Consider the following 20,309-nt stretch of genomic DNA (forward strand, 5'->3'; position numbering starts at 1 on the left):
CACAAAGCTTTTCTGCTCACAGTCTGCAACATTCAATCTATCATTGCCAGATCAAGGATGCAGCAGCTTTCTGCTCAAGAAGTCTATAATTTTAAAAGTAATACAACCTAAACATTAAATTATTATTCATCGGACCATGCAGTCACAAGTGAACTGACAGGCTACAATCTCTGAAATACCAGGGCAGTTTATTTATATAATGGCCTCCAATGATATGCTCTATCTCCCCCAAAGATGCAAAATTTTTTGGGGTTTGAGGCTGCCCATTCTTTAATCTAGTCTTTCCTTAAAGGTATCATAATGGCTGGAAATGTCTTGTTAATCTCGGCCGTACAACATATTTACTAATGTCTAGAACTTGAAATTATAGGGCAGGCAGGAATAGGACCCCTCTACTAGTGTAGCAGGAATACACGGGGTGGCAAGCTCATAATCAATAGCAGACATGGTAGTAGGCCAACCCACAGGCAAACCTATCACAGGTCTGAGCTGGTGGAGATCTTGTGCCCATTTTAGAAAATCATACACATTAGTAAAATACTATAGTGAACCTCACACACCACTTATTTCAGAAATTGATAAACCTGCCCTAGAGTTTTAGCCATACAATATCAGCCATGGCTACTGCAATAAGAGTGTAAATGGCCTAAAATAGCAAATTTCAGGCACTTTGCTAAAGCACCAATATCATCCCATATTTGTCAGAACTGCCAGCCTACTGAAAGTCATGCATGAAAAGTTATACCCAGTAACCAGACCATAGAAAGGCATAAAGAAACACGCAGAAGTACATCCAGACTTGCTCTTCTTGCAATTTTACCAAAGTGGCATACATGGTTTATTAATGTTTGGTTATAAAACATTCTCTGCATACAATACAATGGATAAAAACTAGGCCTTCTATATTGTATGATTTCAATTGACAAAAAAAAAGGTCTTGAAGCCAATAGCAAACAATCTGAGCTCAGCTAGCATGCTTGGATTGGATGCTATTGCTATATGGCCTTCTTTTCTCTGGTCAACTCTTGTCAGTATATGGTTCTGTACTAAAATATACTTTCTTGCTCACCTCACCATTGTGAGTAGTCATTGAAATATACAGAGGAGAATATGAAGCTACATTGACGGGTGATAAATAATATTCTGTAGTCCGGAAGAGTATTAATAATGGGCAATGGTTAGGTTTCTTGCATCCTAATGGGGTGCAAAACCTAGAAAGCACTGAGAGCATCTAGTAGATTATAGGTTAATTCTAAAACAGGAAATAAAAGAACTTTTTTTCTTAACAATAAATAATATTTGTCACACAGAAAAATAACGTTCAAAACATTTCAATACAACATGAAGAAAGTCTATTCTATTGCATGGGTGCAGCAGCCTTTGTCATATTAGGTGCTGAAATCTCAAAAGTAAATGTATATACGGGTGATAGAAGTCGTAGCTTATCAAAGAGTATGAATGCTGGAAGATGATCAATGAATGTCGATGAATGCATAGAAGAGTTTTACTGTATGGTGACATATAATGACTTCTTAGGTTACCATTAATGTACCCCCCACAGGGCTGTTATAAAAGGACTCAATAATGGAGAACATTTATGATGACAACCAGTAACATAGTCCAAGGTAAAACAAGTAGCAGCATTTTGTATGGTTAACCTAGTCGATGTCCAGCAGCTGCCACACATATGGAGACAGAAAGTGCAGTTATGATGTAATGCTGGAGTATAGGGAGATTAGAAATCTCTCACAAAAAAAAAAGTAGTCGTGGCCAGATACGGGGGCTCTTTAGAGTCTTATGAGCCAATTAGCAACATAGAAGAAACTTCTGGGACACAACTTGTAAAGTTTACTGCACCGCAGGGTGGAAAAACTTCCTTAGAAGCTGGACAAGCTGAAAAGTAGCTGTTGAGCTGACTGATATCCCAGCAGTGATGTGATTCAATGCAGCTCTACATACTTTCCAGCAGAACCAGTCCCTCCCCATGTATGCAGCACAATAATGCACTCACAATATAGTCCAAGCCACCACATAAACCCTGTTAGAAGTAGAATGACTTGTCAGTGAGCTTCATCTTCTAGTCCCCGTTACCACTCTTAGCTGACTTCAGTATCTGAAGCTTCAGCTCCTTTATCATCAACTCCAACTTTTCCCTGGCTTCCCGTTCTCTCCTCAGTTCATCTTGCAGCTCTCTCCGGTCAGCTTCTGCCTGATCCAGCCTCTGTCGCAATTCTGTCAACTGCAGGAAAAGAAATCAGAATAAAATATATCATATAATAATAATAATAATAATAATAATAATAATAATAATAATAATAATAATAATAATAATAACAACAACAACAACAAAAATAATAAAAATAACAATAATAATAATTAAATTAAAAGCAGCATTTTTTTTTATTTATCCCAAGTACTGCAGTGGAACTCCAGTAGCCAGGCCAAACATATAAAATCCAAAGCTTTGTATGGACATTGTGGAATAAAAACCAATTCCTATGACTTCTCCCTCATTCTTTAGTCATAAAGTTTACATGAGACAATAGTAGTTTCTATAACTATTCCCCCTGCACCTCCTTCCATGTCATCACTGAATTAGGTTATGTTCACATATAGATTGGAGGTTCCACTAGGAGACTCCATTGTAGATTCCTGAAAAAAATCCCCGCCACGATTTCAATTGTTCTATGGATAATGGAACAGGCAAAAAGGAAATGTGAACAGTGCTTTACAGCATTATTATTATTTATTTATATAGCACTATTAATTCCATGGTGCTTTCCTTGTTTTACTTGTTTTCCCTGCTAAAAATTATGGTAGGCACCTAACCACAATGTTCTGTCTATCCAAACACATTAGTAAAGCTGGTCATGCACATTACATCAGTGGCAGTCAAAACTATCTTTTTAGGAGGATCTGTCAACAACCTACTGTTTGGGGGCCACTCTGCATTCCTCTGATGGAAGACGTTGCAATGTACGACTGGGAATGATGAATTTTTAATAAGCCCAGGCTTTTCTTTCTTAAACAGATAAGCCATAACTAGGTCCATTCTAAACTATATTCAGCAAGGATACTGCACAGAGTCTCATAACACCAAGCTACAGTAGTGTGAACAATGTTCTCCTGGCTGTTACTCGAAAACTATTGTCAGGCAGATCCCTTATGGCTCAGGCCCATGTAATGTAATGGACAAACACTTTCTCCTTTCATTTGCAGAACTAAATTCTCAAAAAGAAAAGCTTAGTTGTGAATGCAGCTCTGGACTACAATCCAGCATAAGATGCGTAAAAATCTACAATTAATATGTTTTATGCAAATTAATGTAATCTAATAAGTGAGGTAGATGCACTATACTGAACAGGGATGTGCAGGATTTATATAGTATATTTGAAATTACCATTTACATACTAGAATTTTTTTTTTCTAATCACTATGTGCAGTAAATGGGATCTTAAACACTGCAAGTGCCATTTCTAACAGCCCTACTGCCAAAGACTGCCATGAAGTACTGACACTAACACAGCAGTATCTGTGAACTTCAAACAGATGCACATATAGACACATGGCTTGTATCAAGGGAACCATACCAGCAAAAATATTTCACTTCCATCACTGATAAGATGTAAATGTTTTCAAACAACGACTGCATTAGGAAACATCCAACACCACTCTCAAGAAGAAAAGGGTTTTCTGTCTGTCTGTAGTACAGACATCACAAGAAATAAATATTTCATGAATAAAACTGAAAAGTCATTACAATATGCACTCTAAGTTAACTTCTATATTTACACTCCTATAAATAACATTTTCACACTCTTTCTTTTGTTTTGGAAGGTGTAAATGGCAGGTTTACCAAGATACTAAAATATATGATGAGCTATGAAAGGATATGGACGCTCTATTTTTCGCCTTGAACTCCCAAGGCATAACAAAAGGTACCAGTTCTACATCAACATGTAGCAGATACACCTAAAATACAATAGCATCTAAAATGATCATGAGAGTGAAGGGAACACAGAGCTATAGCATAGCGGGGCATCCTCTTCACTAGTTTTCCCTTACACAGTGAGCAGACAGGACACGGCTGTGCAAAGAAAACTTACATGAGCACCCCTTTATTCTCAGAACTAGGGGATCCCAAAAACTGAAGTCTCACCAAAGTAATCCTTTCCTATAGATATGCCGCATTACACGGGAATAACCGTGAAAAGTTTAAGAGGGCATTCACCCAGAGTAAAGTGGTGTTGATTCTGTCGCGAATTGAAATCAACGGGAGTCATTTTTATCAGCGTCAATTCTGACACGAGTTATGGTGGCAAAATCAGCGTCACTTTATTCCGTGTGAATGCCCCCTTATCAGTCACTTAAGAGAAACTTCGGACAAGCCAGAAGGACAGAATGGCTCAGCTGTTGACAGTCTCAGCTCACTACGTGCAGGGATCACTGAAAGTCTATGAGCTCATCTTAAGCAAAGACAAGGCAAAGTAAAAGTTGCACTTCTGTCACTTCATTTTGGCAACTGGAAGCAGTTTCAGAAGCTGAACCCCACCAAACACAACTATCATCTAACAAGTCTAAGAGATGTCAGAAATTGTCGGAAACAATGGTTACATTTTTAAATAGGCTTTAAGTGAAACTCCAAGTATAAACATTTACAAATGAATAGTACAAGAAAATATAAGAAACAACTTTGTAAAATATCTTATTTAAGAAATAGGTTTCAGAGTTACTTTTTACATATTAGACTATCGTGGTGGGGGGAGGAGTATACGGAGGCTGTAGCTGCTACATACACTGTATTACACATATAACTGCAATCAGTTCTGGGGTCAAAGGTGCTTTCCTTTATAAGTAAATGAAACAAATATTTAATCAAAGATAAACTGTACACTTAGTAATTATATATAGCCTAGAATTAATCAGGGTTTAAATTATTTTTAAGGAAAAGCACCCGTGGCTCCAGAACTGACTGTAGTTATAACTGCACTTGGTTCACAATGAGTCACCCCCTCTCCCTCCGCCAAGTAAGGGACTCCTCCAAATGCTGTTATGTTTCAAGATCAGATTCTACTACTGTACAGAATAATACAATAAATCAGTTAATAGCCACCTCCTTCCCCCTCTCCTCTCCATAGAGTTCTGTGTATGAGCTTCCTATGGATGATGCTATGTAAATAGTCAGGGTGAATATAAGAAGAGCATCCCAATAAGTGGAGAAGAAAACAGATTTCCATAACAGACATATTACAAAGTTGCTTATATTCATCTGTACTAATTTATAAAAAGTTGTTTGACCAATTCAGTTCTTAGCATCTGTTAATAGGCGCTGCTCTACTCATTCCAGAACAGATATATTACAATTTTCTCTCAAGCCTCCACTGATCCCGAGCAACAAGAACAGTTAGTTTTGTTGTCTGATGTGATACATAACTTCTGTAATGTCAGAAGGGTGGTGTCAGAGAGGGGGTTATTCAGAGCTCAGATCAGAGGCAGCCAGTGTCACAGCTCAGGATCACACCCTTTTGTCTGCTCCTTTCTGACAGTACAGACTAAATAGCATATCAGAGACCAAAAAAAAAATAGTATCAATTGCCCAGAGACGATGGGAGCTAGAGAAAAAATTGTAACTGTGCTGGGATCAGTGAAGCAGCACCTTTTAATTGATGTAAAGAGCTGGGCCTGTTGGAGGTGGTGAAAGGTCCTCTTTACATGAGAACTTTTTGTATCACATCTGCTTACCTGGTTTGCATACTGTGTCTCCTTATCCCGCTCTGCATTAGAATCGCAGGAACATTTCTGCTTCTTAACTTGTTTGAGCTTCTCCTCCAGGTCTCGTTGCTCATCATATAACTCTTCCATCTTCTGCATGTGCTCTGTCTGTAAGCACTCAAACTCTTTCTGCAAGTTCTGCTGCTCCGCTGTCAGTTCTTTCATAGCCTTCGAGCTGCTCAGCATTTCAACCTCCTATCAGAAAAACAAATCTTCCAGTCAAATAGAGGCTATACAAAAGCGGGCTACTAGCCTTTCCCACTTAAAGGGTTTATCCATCTCTGAATGTCATTTCATGTTTTAACTATAGCATTATTGAAAGAAGTGGAGTAATTTTGTAAACTTTTCTTGTACTGGTCCCTATTATATCCCAGAGCTGAATTCATAAATCTGCTACTTGCTGCTTAAGCAGCCAAAAAATGGTTTCTCAGGCAAACCCCTAACAAATAAGCTCAAGCTGTATAACGCAGAGGGAGAGCGTTTTCCCTTGCCTTCCTCACATCCTCTCCATATACACTCATCCACAGCCTTCTATCACTTGGAATAATAATAATAATAATAATAATAATAATCTGTCCCTTTGATTTTAATCGGAGTCAATTGTTTCAGTACACCAAAGAAAAAAGAGGTTTCCTTTCCTATTACTCAGTTTTGACGCTAGAAAAAGCCATGAAGCTGTAGTTGGTGGCCACACACACATAGGTCCATTAAATGATGCTACTCATCGTAATAACATGCAGAAGAAACCCCAGAGCAAGTCTCGAATTTCTGTTGCTAGGTGCAAGTTAAAAAAGCTCTGTACTTACCATCTGGATTTGGTGCTTTTTCTGTAAAATGTAATTTAATTTTTCTTGCTGTTTTAGGAATGTCTTCACAACTTCTTCCATAATGTGACCCTTGTCATCCTCACATATATCATCCTTATTACAGACTGGGCTGTCTTTCTCCCCATCACCGGAGCGGGTTTCTACAATAGATGAAGCTTTGATGATTAATGTATATAAGACAAGAGAAACGGGGCTGCTATGGAAAAGCCGGGGGATGTGTGATCTCTTTGGAGTCTAAACACCCTCACATATAGGAAACGAAACAATGATCACGGCATAAGAAATCGCATGTTACAGTCACTTGGAGGCCAATTCACTGAGTACGTCTGTGTGAACACTTTGCTAGTTATATACTACATGTTAAGAGCATATAAGCACCAGTATCATATTGAGCACCAGTATGAACTACTGAAATCACTGCATCTTGCACAATAATTCCATAATCAAAATCATTTATGTTAGGTTTTCCCCACTTTTTTCAGCTTGCACAATTTAGCCCTCTAAACCATGCTTGCATGTTTTTATAGACTGAATTACTACTACTTATTAGAAGTAGATGAGCAGATGTACAGGAGTTCCCAATAAAGTTCCCGCTACATGCGAGTCTAGTGATAAACAAGCGCCCATTTCTCCTTTATCCAGTAGATGCTCTGCAATCAGGCTATGTTCACACAAGAACACTTGAAAGATTGTAAAGGAGGCATATTGGCTAGGTGGTATATGGGAATTTATGATTAACCAACCACACATGCTGCAAGTTAGACTTCTATTGTACAGGCATATACTAAAACAGCAGCAATTTGCCATAGACTGAAACAGTACAATACTGACAAGTGAAGATATCAACACTTTTCAAAAAAAAAGTAAGTGTAACGCGACATAAGTTTTGATCGGTGAGAGTCCGGGTCACTGAAATAAAAGGACAGAAGCACTGAACAGAGCATTACACAACTTCTGCACTTCTTATTGAAGTCTCAGCTGTCATGAGCAAAGAAAAAAAGCCAATCACAGCTGAAAGGGCATGGCACTTAGCTGAGCATTTCTGCCCCTTAGTTTCAGTGCCAGGAAATGTCAAAAATGTTATGAAAGGGCATAGACTCTTTCAGGTATACTTTCTCACTATGAAAGTTGACATCATACATAAGTTCTGCAGATCACGTATGTTAGCATCTCTTTCATAGTATGTTCGGACAATGCACAAGACTTGTCATCAGAGAATGGCCTACTAGTTCTGAGATGGCGAACCTATGGCACTGGTACCAGAGGTGGCACTCAGAGCCCTCCTTGTGGGCACCCATCTGTGGAACAGATTATACTTTGTGGGGGCAACTGTGGAGCATATTGGACTGTGTGGGGGCCACTGCGGAGCAGATTGTACTGTGTGGGGGTCACTATGGAGCAGATTGGAATGTGTGGAGGCCACTTTGCAGAAGATTGTACAAAATCTAGCAAACATATATGTAAATGCATGGACAACTTCAGAACAATTGATCTTGGAATTCCACTGCTACATGAAAAAAATGTTGAGCTCCTTCTCCGCCTCCTCCTTTCCACCTGCTATCCCCATAGTCACCTGCAGGAGCACTATTTTGTGCTGAAACAATATACTAAATGCCTCAGTCACTGTAACATCTGTATAATTATTGTAGTTCATGAGAAAACTCTCCAGTAAAACCTTCTTTTGGTCTGGGAAAAGAGTGCTGAATAAAAAGCATCCACATCCGCTTTCCTTCCACATAGTCTATTGATTTAGCAGCGCTTGTGAACGAAGATTAAATGGTGGTCCTGCCTGGCACGGAGATATTGGGAAGGCAGTAAAGGGAGAACGTTGGGAGCATTAGATTCTCTGCATCTTTTATAGCCTGTGATTGTTTAATAAATCTTTTTCAGCTACATGCCTCTGTTCATAAAGTGAACCGTAAACCAGCAAACTGTACGATTCATGTGGTTTTTCTTTTACTGTAGCTGGGTATACAACAGGGCAGAAATAATGTGAGTGGTGTCATGAGATTCACAAGGCAGTCTATAAATAGAACTCCTCAATGCAGCCATCTCAAATAATCTCTGCAAACAACCCAGACACACAGGATTAATGTCGGAGGAGAATATACTTCATTGCGATTATCACCGATTAGACTAGGATTTCTCTCTCAGCAAATCAAGTAGATTCCAATTATGACACAATATATTAATAAACCCCAAATCTCAGAAGAGTAACACAAAATCATAAACTTAAGTAAAACAGCACCTGCACTAATGGTAGGATTATCCCAAAATATAGGGGGGTTCGCAATTTGATTTGTCTTAACTGAAGGCAATGAAGGCATAAGCTATAGGTGCCCAATACAGAGCTAGAAATGCCCATTAAGAAAACAGTCTAACATTTCCTATATATCATTAAAGGGGTTGTGCACTTGGGCAGGAGGCCAGGGTAGTGAAATATTGGGGGGGGGGGGGAGTCACTTGTCTGTCCCCCACCACAGTCCAGTTCAGCCCACGCCGAGGCTTGTGGCCTAAGGAAAGGAACCAGCGACATATGAGAGTGATATCACCGGTTCTTTTGCTATGACCACTGACTACCCTCAGCCGAGCCCCAGTGCATGCTGGACCAACTGCGACAGAAGACACCAGAGTGTCAAGGACACAAGAGCATACAGCTAATAAGGGTCCATTCACACAGAGTTTTTTGGCGAGGAAAAAATCCACTTCAGGAATTAGGAATTTTATTTTCCTCCAGCACAGTGTATGGACCTTGAAAAAAAATGCTAGCTGTTTTTGCCCATTCCACGTGGATTCTCCGCCTCATATTGACTGTGTTGGTTTTTGCAGGCGGAATCCACCTGAAGGAAGCTTTTTTTTTTTTTTCCGCTAGTGGAAAAAAAAAAAAAAAAAAACCTAGTGGAACCCATAGAACTCTATGGGGAGGTGTTTTTTCCATATGGATTCTGACACTGATTCAGCGCCAAAATCCTCGCCAAAAAACTCAGTGTGAATGGACCCTAATACTGCTGGTGAGATAGCATTGTCTAGCCAAAAAAAGGGCTGAAGTGCTACTAAATAGTAAATTCTGGCTGTCTGCAGACACCTGCAAGGGGAACTTGCTGCATACTGCTTTTACAGTTCACTCAATATTAACACTGAATGCATTAAACTCCCTCTTGTGGCTTATATATCTACGCAGGGAATTTGGAGCCCTGTATCAGAAAATTTTGCTGCAACCACAATAAACACTGGCCCTAAAAACAATGATAAAAAGTCAGATTTGTCAATATAGGTTCAGAAAGCTAGCAGAATTTGTTTATAGATTTAGCGTTTGCTAAGAAGGCAAATTTATTGGGCACGTAAACAGTTTTGGTTTGTTTTTTTTTTTATAGTGTATGGCACATTACCTTAGGTGCTGTACTTTATATAGGAGCCCTTTCATTACTTAAAAAAAATGTATTTTAATACAATAAATCATTCCCAGTCTAGTCTGTACTGACTGATGACAAAAACATCACTCAAACAGCTCTCAAATACTGTGTCTCTAGTACAGCTGAACGCAGTTTCCATGTCTTATCGCATTATGTCACATCCTCAGGGACAGCAAAACAATCAGGGAGATAATTCCACGTATCAACAGAAAGCCAAGCTGTTAATCGGGGCATCTTGCAATATTCCTTGGAGGAGCATGGGTTGTGGTGTTCACATGCGTTACTTACGTTGTTTATTACTGGACTCTGTATCGGTTTTCAGATCTACGCTCTCCTGCTCCTCCATGGAGAGGTCAGGGTATGAGGTAGCAGATTTATGTTTTGTGCTCCGGGCCTGGTTTTCAGACTCTGCTACTGACTGCTTATTGGTCTCCGCATCTCTTCTTATGGTCTTGGATTCCTTACACTGCGATACAGCAGCAGAGAGGGACACATTTGGTGCCACCACTTTATCATACATGTAGAGATAATAGCTGAAAAATAATTTAAGACATTTAATATTAACAATGAAAAAAGGAAACATTTTACAACATCATGTTTATTATCTACATTATTAAGATCTCTGCTTGCAGTCAATGAATAGTGCTGAAAACCTCCCTCTCGTCTCAGGTCTTCTCAATTATCTCCTTGCTTATTACAATGAATCATGGAGTCTTGGACACGGTAGAGGTTTTTGCTGCTCCTGCATTTAACTTAAAGAATTGCCTGAATTGATACACTGTAGCAAACCGTCAGCTGTGTTAGCAGGACAGAATAACAACAAGTCTTTCAGCCCTTGGACTTGGTGGTCAAGCTAAATTTAAAATTTGTATACAGTGAGTAAACCTAACTCCCTTTAAGGCTGAACAACCCCTTTAAGACTACACCCTACTTGCAATAAGCACAGCTGTTTATCCTGTGCATTCACAAGGACATCAATTAACTTACATCTTTGTTTTCCCTTCACTTCCAGATAAATAATATTTGTTTGATCATCGGCATTCAGACTTCATTTAATGCATTAATATTTATAGAATGCATTTGTCTCACCGCAGGTAGTCAGGCTAGAAAATTAGCTAATACGGGCTGGGCGGGAGGGATACAGGCCTCAGCTACAAGGCTGATTTTCAGCAGCATGAACACATAAATGGCATGTAACCTAACAAATGACTATATTTAGTCACCACATTTTCTTCCGCCTTGTACGCACGATTATAAAAGTCATCAATCTCAAATTGTAGCAAAATACAGATTTTCCTCCTGATAAAAAAGCATTTTATTAACTAACAAATCATGTAAAAAAAATCTGTATGACTGCACATACTGTGCATTTATAGATTAAACATTAAGCCCAATATACAGAGATTAAAAAATTATATTATTATTATTATTATTATTATTATAAAACTAACGCAGGTTGAGAGAAGGGAAGATAATGAAACGGAGTGGAAGAACACAAGATGAAAAAAATACAAGTGTAATAGGAAGAAGTGTTTTTGACCACAAACTGATGTCGTGCATGGGCAGCTTACAGGGAAAATCCACCTTTATCACCACCTTGTGACACATCCCAGTGACATATCAGAAGATAGCATTGTTGGCAATTCACTAGCCTGGACCTGCATTGATCCGTAAATCAAAGGGTCCATGGCACATACACAGCCCACAACCCGCTCTGGAGCTAAATTAATTTTTTATCACTGGAAATCCTTCACTGAATTCTCCCTGTAACCAAAAAACAATTTTACAAGGAAAAAATATAATATATTAATATTATATCATCCACAGATTACATAGTTGCTGTACTATTATTCTCCTTCTCACAATCTAAATTGCTGAGTGTATAACATTTTAATATTAGAATATTGTTTGTTCTCCATAAAGAGGAAGAAGAGGGAACTGTACATGGCAAATGGGACAGACCAAGCAACTAATGTGTATGAGGGCCTCCTAACTCTACCCCAAGGGGGAGGGAGAGAATCAGACAGGTTGAATTTCAACAATTGAATGCTGGTTCTCCTTGAAGAGATCCAGCTGGTTTAGGAAATCTTAAAGGTAATGCTCCATTGAAAAAATATGCCAAATAGTTCTCCAGTAGGAACTAGACTGTCTCCCTATTGGAAACCCACCAGTAAGATTTGAACCAGAACAAATATGATCTTTCTAGCCTATACACTGCACATGCAAACCAAACATGGGCCACCATTTACACTGCAAACTTTAACAACATGTTGAATACGTTGTCCCATTGACATTTATTGGTTTAATTGAATATGGTTATGTATGAGATGGAGTTTGAGACTATGGCAGACTAGCAACTTCTCCGTCTATCAGCTTTGACAGGGCTCAACTTGTTTCCCCAATGAATTTTAATGCTTGATGTAAATACTGTAGGAAGAGAATTAACTGAGAGCAAGCACAGCAGTTACAAAATGAAAGGTGTTATGCCAACCTATTAATGAGGAACAGACATTTGTCACGTCCCTTACTATTTTAGATTAACATCATGTAACCCTTGACTTTATTATTTAGCAAAGTAAGATGCAGAAGCAAATGTTGCTACTCTGGACCAGGAAGGCAGTGGTCAGAAGGACCCGTACACCATTAGATGGTAAATCTTGGACCTAAACAATGATATTTCTGCAGGACAACCAACATAGACAAGTATAATATCACAATGCAAAGACAAGTCAACCTCACATGGGCGGGCTGCAGAAAAGAATATATTCCGACCTTGTTCCTGTAGATAAACTACAAATAGCAGTCTGCATTCTGGTAAAGGTCTGCAGACAAGCAATGACAGATGTGAAATCACTTGCATACAAGTTTTCTGACTAGTTAACAGTATAATATTAAATTATTTATACAACTCCCTAATAGGTTTTATTAAAAGAGGTATTTCAATCTTAGGAGGCATTCACACTACCATCGGTGTCCGACAGGTAGTGTCCGCTCAAAATCTGGCACGGACATTAGGAGCGGACACTAGCTGTGTCCGTGACACCTGTCATTTATCTAAATGGTGATCGGGTGCGTTCTTTTGCACTCCGCGCCCTTCCTTCCCTGTCCGCAAGTGAAGATGTCCGACTTCTCAAGCGGACAGAAAAACCCGACATGCAGGGTTCTTCTGTCCGCTTGAGAAGTCGGACATCTTCACTTGCGGACAGGGAAGGAAGGGCGCGGAGTGCAAAAGAACGCACCAGATGCCCATTGAAATAAATGACAGGTGTCACGGACACGGCTAGTGTCCGCTCCTAATGTCCGTGCCAGATTTTGAGCGGACACTAGGAGCGGACACTACCTGTCGGAAACCGACGGTAGTGTGAACGCTCCCTTAGACAGAATATGCCATAATTGTTTAACAAATGCAGTTCCCACACCCATTTGTAGAATGGGGGTCCCTCCATTCCTCCATTACCTGCTGATGGGACCATGGCATACAAGCTGAGAATTAATGTAGAACTGACAGCACTTCATTCACTTCTATGGAAGTTATGGAAACAGTCAAACAGGCTAGCTTACACAGAAATAAATGGAGAAAGCTGCGCATGTAGACAGGTGGCTTGAGAGTTAGAGGACCCTTATGTTCCCACAGACGATATCTGCATCTATTAGACATTTATGACAAATCCTGTGGCTATCCCATAAGTGTCCAATAGGGAAATATTCAGAAGTAGAATTATTTTTTATATATTTGAATTTTCCTTATATTGATATGAAGAACAGCTTCACCCACCTAGAAATGCCCCCCTCCCTCCGCCTGTAATTTGCATTGTCCTTCTGTATGTGTAGAAGAGTGGTCTAAGCAAGGTTCTGGCTGGTAATTTACTAAACTAAAATTAGAGTATCGGGCCGTACAAGACCAGTGAAATGACCTGAATCTGAGAAGGAATATTAGAAAGAGAAAGCTTAAGGGCAGCAACTCCCAAGGAAGTGTGCTTCAGCAGTCCTGATGTGGGCTCCCCAGTGTGATATCACCATGGGCTCTCCAGCCAATAGACTGCCTGATGCTATTCCTAGCTGCAGGATAAAAGGTAATGAGGAAAGCAGAAGGTGAGCCGAAATACACATGACTGCATCTTTACAAAGACCAGCAGATGGTCAAGGCACAAACTAAATTAACAAATAAAATAATAAAAAAAATTAATTTCCTGGCTGTAAAAAAAATTCATTTATTTTATTTCCTTTCTTTCATTTTAAGTGTAATTTATCTAGACTTTACTCACCTTGGGTGCAGCAAATGTGGTCGGGTGGTGCCATCATCTTCCTGCTTGATAACTGGGTACCAAGAAGGCAATTCCAATGTCTGTATATGTTCAGTCTAAGAAAAAAAAAATATAGGAAATCACTGTAGTATGTTCTGCTAGTAAAGTGAAAACTTCATCTTGAGGAGGACCTGTCAGAAATCCTGACCTGTCTGTTTTAGTATCGCTCCCCATAAAATAACTCCAGGTGATACAAAAAAAACTTTATAAAATGTAAAAATGGATATCTATTTATTTCCTAAAAGAATAACCCTTGTCAGTGGCTTCTATCTACACAATTATGCTACACACTAGCTGATTAGACCTCTGAAGGATGGAATCTAGTATTTGCCTTAAAAACGCCTAAGATTCCGTAATATGAAAATACCCTTACTATAACATGGTAAATTCTGCCACCATCAGTCACTAAAACACTGCTCTAAAGAATCATAAACCTATAAAATGTGGTACACAACTAGACAATGCTCAGGTTATTGAACAGAAACTGATCGAATCTATGACGTGACGGACTGACATAGCATATAAGTCAATATTAGAAGTGACCTTTAAAAATCATCATCAATAGAAAATGAAATATTCAAAAAAAACACTGTGTTTTTGAGTCAAAGCCGGGAGTGAATCTAGCAGAAAGAAGTATAAATGCTTCCTTTATATTTCCCATTCTTGTTGAAGCCATTCTTGGCCTTCTTTTAAACACAGTTTTTATGTTAAACGTATTTAAGAATCTGATGATTTTATGTTTAACTGCCCATGCTACTATCGCTATGCAAGACAAAAACAAAAAAAAAGCATCCAGCAATTTTATGTTGGCCACAGAGTCGAAGGTAGTGGCACTTGCCAATTCTGTAGAAGGTTCCGTTGTAGAATTCATCTAATTTACATTACAGACACAACAGATAGCAAAATAACACAAGATAATACTTCAACAGATGACATAGTGATCCATCATTGTATCCACAGCTTATTTATTCCCCCTCCCTGCATAGAACAAGTGTAGTAAACCCTCCCATAGACTTCAATAAGTCGGCTCCAGGATATTGCTACCTATGACCATTACTATACTATAAAGAGAAGCTCAGGCAATATGGTCGCCCCCCATAACCATGTACAGAAAAAAACCCTTCAACTATATGGTTTTAATAAATATTTTAAAAACTGGAAATTCATTCCTTTTGAGGCTGAGATCACACGCTGCTGAAAATACTTTTTTGTTGTAAATTTTGAAGAGATTTTTTTTTTTTTGAGTCGAAGGATGTGGACTCACCAGAACTGAGAAGTAGAATCACTTCCTTTATATTTTCCATTCCTATTGAAGCCATTCTTAGCTTTGATTTTTTTGCAATGTAGGCCCTCAAGTTAAAGGGGTTTAGAATGAGTTTTTAATGGTTTATCCTTAGAATAAGATAGATAGATAGATAGATAGATAGATAGATAGATAGATAGATAGGTGAGAGGCCAGCACAGTTCAGCTCCTCAGAACTGCATCCGATATCTACTATTGATTATACATAGTGGCTGGACTGCAGCTCAGGACCTGTTGATGTCAATAGGAGCCGAGCTGAAATAATACTACCCTGCCACTATACAGTGTACGGAGCTATTCACCTCCAAGTCTGTACTGCATATAGTACAAGAACCTCACCCATCAGATATAGCCTATGAAAGGACACAAAACAAAAACTGGAAAATCCCTTTAAGGCCTATTTTTCACAAAGCTATTGAACATGCTTTCCTAAACACTGTTTGCCATAAACATGTTGTGTTCAAACGGCAAATGTACAAATGCTGCTGACATTGATGCAAATTGTGGGAAATAATGAGCGAATGTGAAGCCTTTCTCAGTGTGACACTAAAAGAGCATACACTCTTGTAATAGAAATAGTGACTCATCTGATATGTAATCTGTATCTCAGAGTATTCAGTATACTGTCCTGTCCTCTATTCTGAGACAGACATTCACATTGCATTTATCTACAGACATCACCTGCACAACATGGCAGCGATCTGCTGTAGATAGCTGAGCACTGTATCATCCTTTCTATGCCACTGCCATGTTTATCTAAGGGGAAGTACATTTCTTACAGAATTAATCATCGTATACAAGTGAAGAAAACTTGAAAACAACGCAATGTGACACTGGTTTCCTCTCAAAGACAGCGTGACCTTTTGTAGGTGCATCTAGTTCTCCATCCAACCTGATCATGAACAGCAATCCTCTAGGAGGAGACGGCAGCAAACAGCTCCTGCATCCTGCTGCTTCGTTCAATGCCAGCATGCATGTGAAAACAAAACCAGCACAATTGAGATCTGGGTAAAGGCTTTAGTTTATGGCCCCTCACTGTATTTCCAGAAATTAGGGTGATTTTATTACATAAATTGTCTGCGGTCCTATCGAGACATTCTGTACCCAGGACCGATCATCAACACAAGGGGACTGACCCGCTTACTTCCATTTTTATGTAGCAATGGACATAGTGGCGGGGGGGGGGGGGGGGGGGGACACCTGAACGGTCATTTGTGTGACCAATCATTCCACATTTTACATAAGGGTCAGCAGCACATCCCCAGTTTACGTAAGACAATGAACAGATAAATTATGAATTTAGTGCTCACATAAATAATCCGAAGAAACAGCGAGAACTTTATGGCTTGACATGTAATCTTTGGACATGTTCACACAGAACAATGTTTGGGAATCAACGTTGGTACAGTCACACACACAGCAGACTGGTGGCCAAAAATTCTGCAGCTGTCTCACTTATTTGAATAAGGATACAGATATCTATGTGTTTGGCACTAAAACAGTCATCAGATGAATGGGGACATGTCCACTTGTGACCAGAAGTATTATCAGCATGTCCTTTAATTACATAACACCATATCTTATACCATATTTGTAGTAAAAATAGTCGTGAATCGTCCTTCAAGTGTGTGGTCCTAAAGTGGAGTCAGATAGTCTTAACACCATATTGGGTACTGAAACTAATAGCAATAATTGCTCAGGAATGGTGGGAGCTAGAGAAAAACTTCCAGCTGTGCTGGAGTCCGTAGACTGGTACCTAATGAAGAATGTAAAGTGTTAGACTTGGTGGAGGTGGTAAATGGTCCTCTTTACAAGAATTGTGTCCCAAAGAATACTTGTGAGATACTTGTGTTGTCCTGTACTCCTGGCCTGCTATGCAACATCCATACATTCAGGATGGGTTTAGATGCTGCAGATTTTTTCTGCTGCAGATTTTTAACAATTCCACATGAAGTAAACAGTTTATGGTCCATTTGCATTTGAAAAGGGTTAAATTCCCTAAAATTCAATGATAAATCCATAATATAGATTTGACAATAGGCAATGTGACCTGAAATCTAGAGAGGAAAAATCCACTGAATGACCAGGCTATGTAAAACTTTATTCACTAGCATTGTACTGCCAATCTGCAAACAAACCTGCCCATGGCATACATCGTAGTGTACCCATTTCTAACTCAATAAGCCCACAAAACCCTGGGAGATCCAGCTGCAATACCTTTATAAAGTGGTCCACTCTTATACGCTGCCCAAAAGATAAGTACTGGACATTCTTATCTATGTATCAAAGCTAAACATCGAACCAAAGAGCTAAAATGTCAATGGAAATGACAGTAAAAAGCTTCGGGGGAGGCTATTCTGTATCATTAACTGGCTCTTTCAGGATAGAGCAGTGATGAATATTACTGAGGACATTTCATACCTGATTTTATCTGGTTAGTTCCAACAATGAATAATACATAGAAGAAAAGCTATTAAACTTAAGAGGGTTATGAATTTTTTCTGAAGATTTCTCATTCTGAACATTGCTCCACTAAAGTCTCCATTTGTTTGTGGAAGTACAAGAGACCTTGTTCTCATGACCCCCAGCCCCTCTCCCAAATTGGTGAGCAAGTTATCTCTGGAGCACGGACCCACATCTAACAGCAAATTGTACACCAAAACACTTGCTCAAAATGAAAGTGCAAAGTGGATGACATCTTAATAAATCTCATCCATACACTGCTCATCTTTGTATGACATATTTCAACCTATGTCATACAAAGAGAGAACCAAAACAAAGTGCCATGTGGTGCATTTTTGCTATTGCAGGTTTGAAACAGTAATGTTGTCGATTTTCTGCTGTGACCTTACCCTTAAAGGAAGTCCACCACCACCACCAAAAATCAACAGCACATCTAAACCACTTATATGGTGTTATAGAGGGTGTCGGTGGCATAAAATGAGTAGTTTGCTGCACCACGAGACTAGCACATTAGAGAACCCATTTTTGCCTTTGGTTCCTGCAGGTGCTCTGGAAGGGACAGCCACACCTCAGGTGCACTGAACAGCTCCTTTGATATGTATTAAAAGGTAATTTTCTCAGCAACAAAATTGCATTTTGATACAAAAACAGTGTGTTCACTATGTCTCCATGAACCTCTATAGCAGCATAGAAGTGCTCTTGCAACAGATTTTGGTGGTAGTAGACCTCTATTTGGTTTAGCTGAACAGAATGTTATTTTGATAAGAAAAAGTGAGCTGCCAGGCAGCATATCACCTTTCCTCTTCGAGAAAGCAACAGGATTGGACAGGGTAAAATTGAATTAGTCACCATTTCTCCAGGGAGAATCAATTCTGTTCCCACAGACGCAGCAATATCAGAAAATCATGTCAAAATGCAAGGGATCTGGTAACGAAAAATTGAACAACCACCAACTTCTCTTATCTACATATATGATCCTCTTCACTCAGCAGAAATCAAACCTATTAAAGTCCTCTGCACTATTAGATTTGGAAAGAATTTTGGAGGTTTCAAAGGGTTACTAACTTTTCAGACAACGTAGTCTCATTTAATACAGCGTGGGATTCAGGACCAGAATGTAACATGCGGATTAAAAACGTGGCTGCTTTCTGCTAGAAAACTAGTCTAAAAAGTTGCTACCACTAGGCGTCCCCCAACCAGACATTTGCTGTTCACTCCATTTCTAGGGACAGTTTATCCATAGATACCATTAAAAAAGCAATACAGGTTCGCTGTCAAGCTTTCCCAGCTTCTAAACAGATTCTCAAAGGTCAAAGTGAGCATATTTATTTCTGAATAAATGTTTGTGTTATTGATGGGATATTAGTCATAGACAAACAGTGATCCTTATTGTGCTCTAATATCTCTATTTCTGTGTCAAGGATCTTTTCAGCTACATCATAATCAGGATTTGCAGTCATGGGTCTCTGGATCTGCTATATTATAGCTACTTTACATTTTCTCATGACAGAAAACTTGTTTGACATTAGTGTTCAAGTCACTCCGTGCCCCAATGCACTTAATATCAGCAGAGAGAAATGTCCTACAAGGACACAGAATGTGGTGGAACGCATTATAGTCTATTGGGTCTATGGGTGTCTGCGTGTAACCACTTTTAAGCGGGCAGCATTTCCGTCTTTTGGGTCCCCATGCAGACATGAAGGACGGAAATCCAAACACTAGTGTGAAAGAAACTATTTACTGCCTGTAGTAGTTATAATGGATCAGGGAAGGACAGACTTCTCCTTATTGTACATGCTGCCCTGTCTGTAGCCATAATGGGGCTATTTAGCAGCAGGAAAATCTGATGTATAAATGTGAATACAGCCAAAGAACAACCCAAGACCATGCAGATATTTCGATGTCTGCTGAAAACACAGGTACCCTATAAAATCCACCCATTTAAAATTAACCCATTACAGAAGTCCTAGACATGACTCATATCATGCCTATGAACCTACCACTGTTTCCGTCTTCCTTTATAGATAATGGAATAACTGACATGTCATATTTAGTCTGCGGTTTTCTAGTGACCTCCATCACAGGAAATGTTCATTATAGCAGACCACTGAATGTGTGTACCGACAGATGATATCCCCATGGCACTTCAAGTATATATAAAAGTATATTACACTAGTCTCATTCACTATGGCTGATAGCTAAAATTCTGAAGTTTTGGACATAAATG

At 39.2% G+C, this 20,309-nt stretch overlaps 1 protein-coding gene across 1 annotated transcript in view; it reads right to left on the reverse strand.

The window, feature by feature from the left end:
* Window positions 1–273: 273 nt before the first annotated feature.
* SKIL (SKI like proto-oncogene) overlaps window positions 274–20,309 on the reverse strand; it is a 30,878-nt gene continuing 10,842 nt past the window's right edge. The window contains exons 3-7 of the mRNA XM_075268678.1: window positions 14,278–14,372; window positions 10,301–10,545; window positions 6,579–6,739; window positions 5,743–5,967; window positions 274–2,239 (exon numbers count right to left, since the gene is read on the reverse strand). Coding sequence (XP_075124779.1) covers window positions 2,078–2,239; window positions 5,743–5,967; window positions 6,579–6,739; window positions 10,301–10,545; window positions 14,278–14,372 — 888 coding nt within the window. The 3' untranslated portion in view covers window positions 274–2,077. The remainder of the gene's footprint in view (window positions 2,240–5,742; window positions 5,968–6,578; window positions 6,740–10,300; window positions 10,546–14,277; window positions 14,373–20,309) is intronic.

Source organism: Leptodactylus fuscus, chromosome 3 (genome assembly GCF_031893055.1).
Source record: "Leptodactylus fuscus isolate aLepFus1 chromosome 3, aLepFus1.hap2, whole genome shotgun sequence".
Lineage (NCBI taxonomy): Eukaryota > Metazoa > Chordata > Amphibia > Anura > Leptodactylidae > Leptodactylus > Leptodactylus fuscus.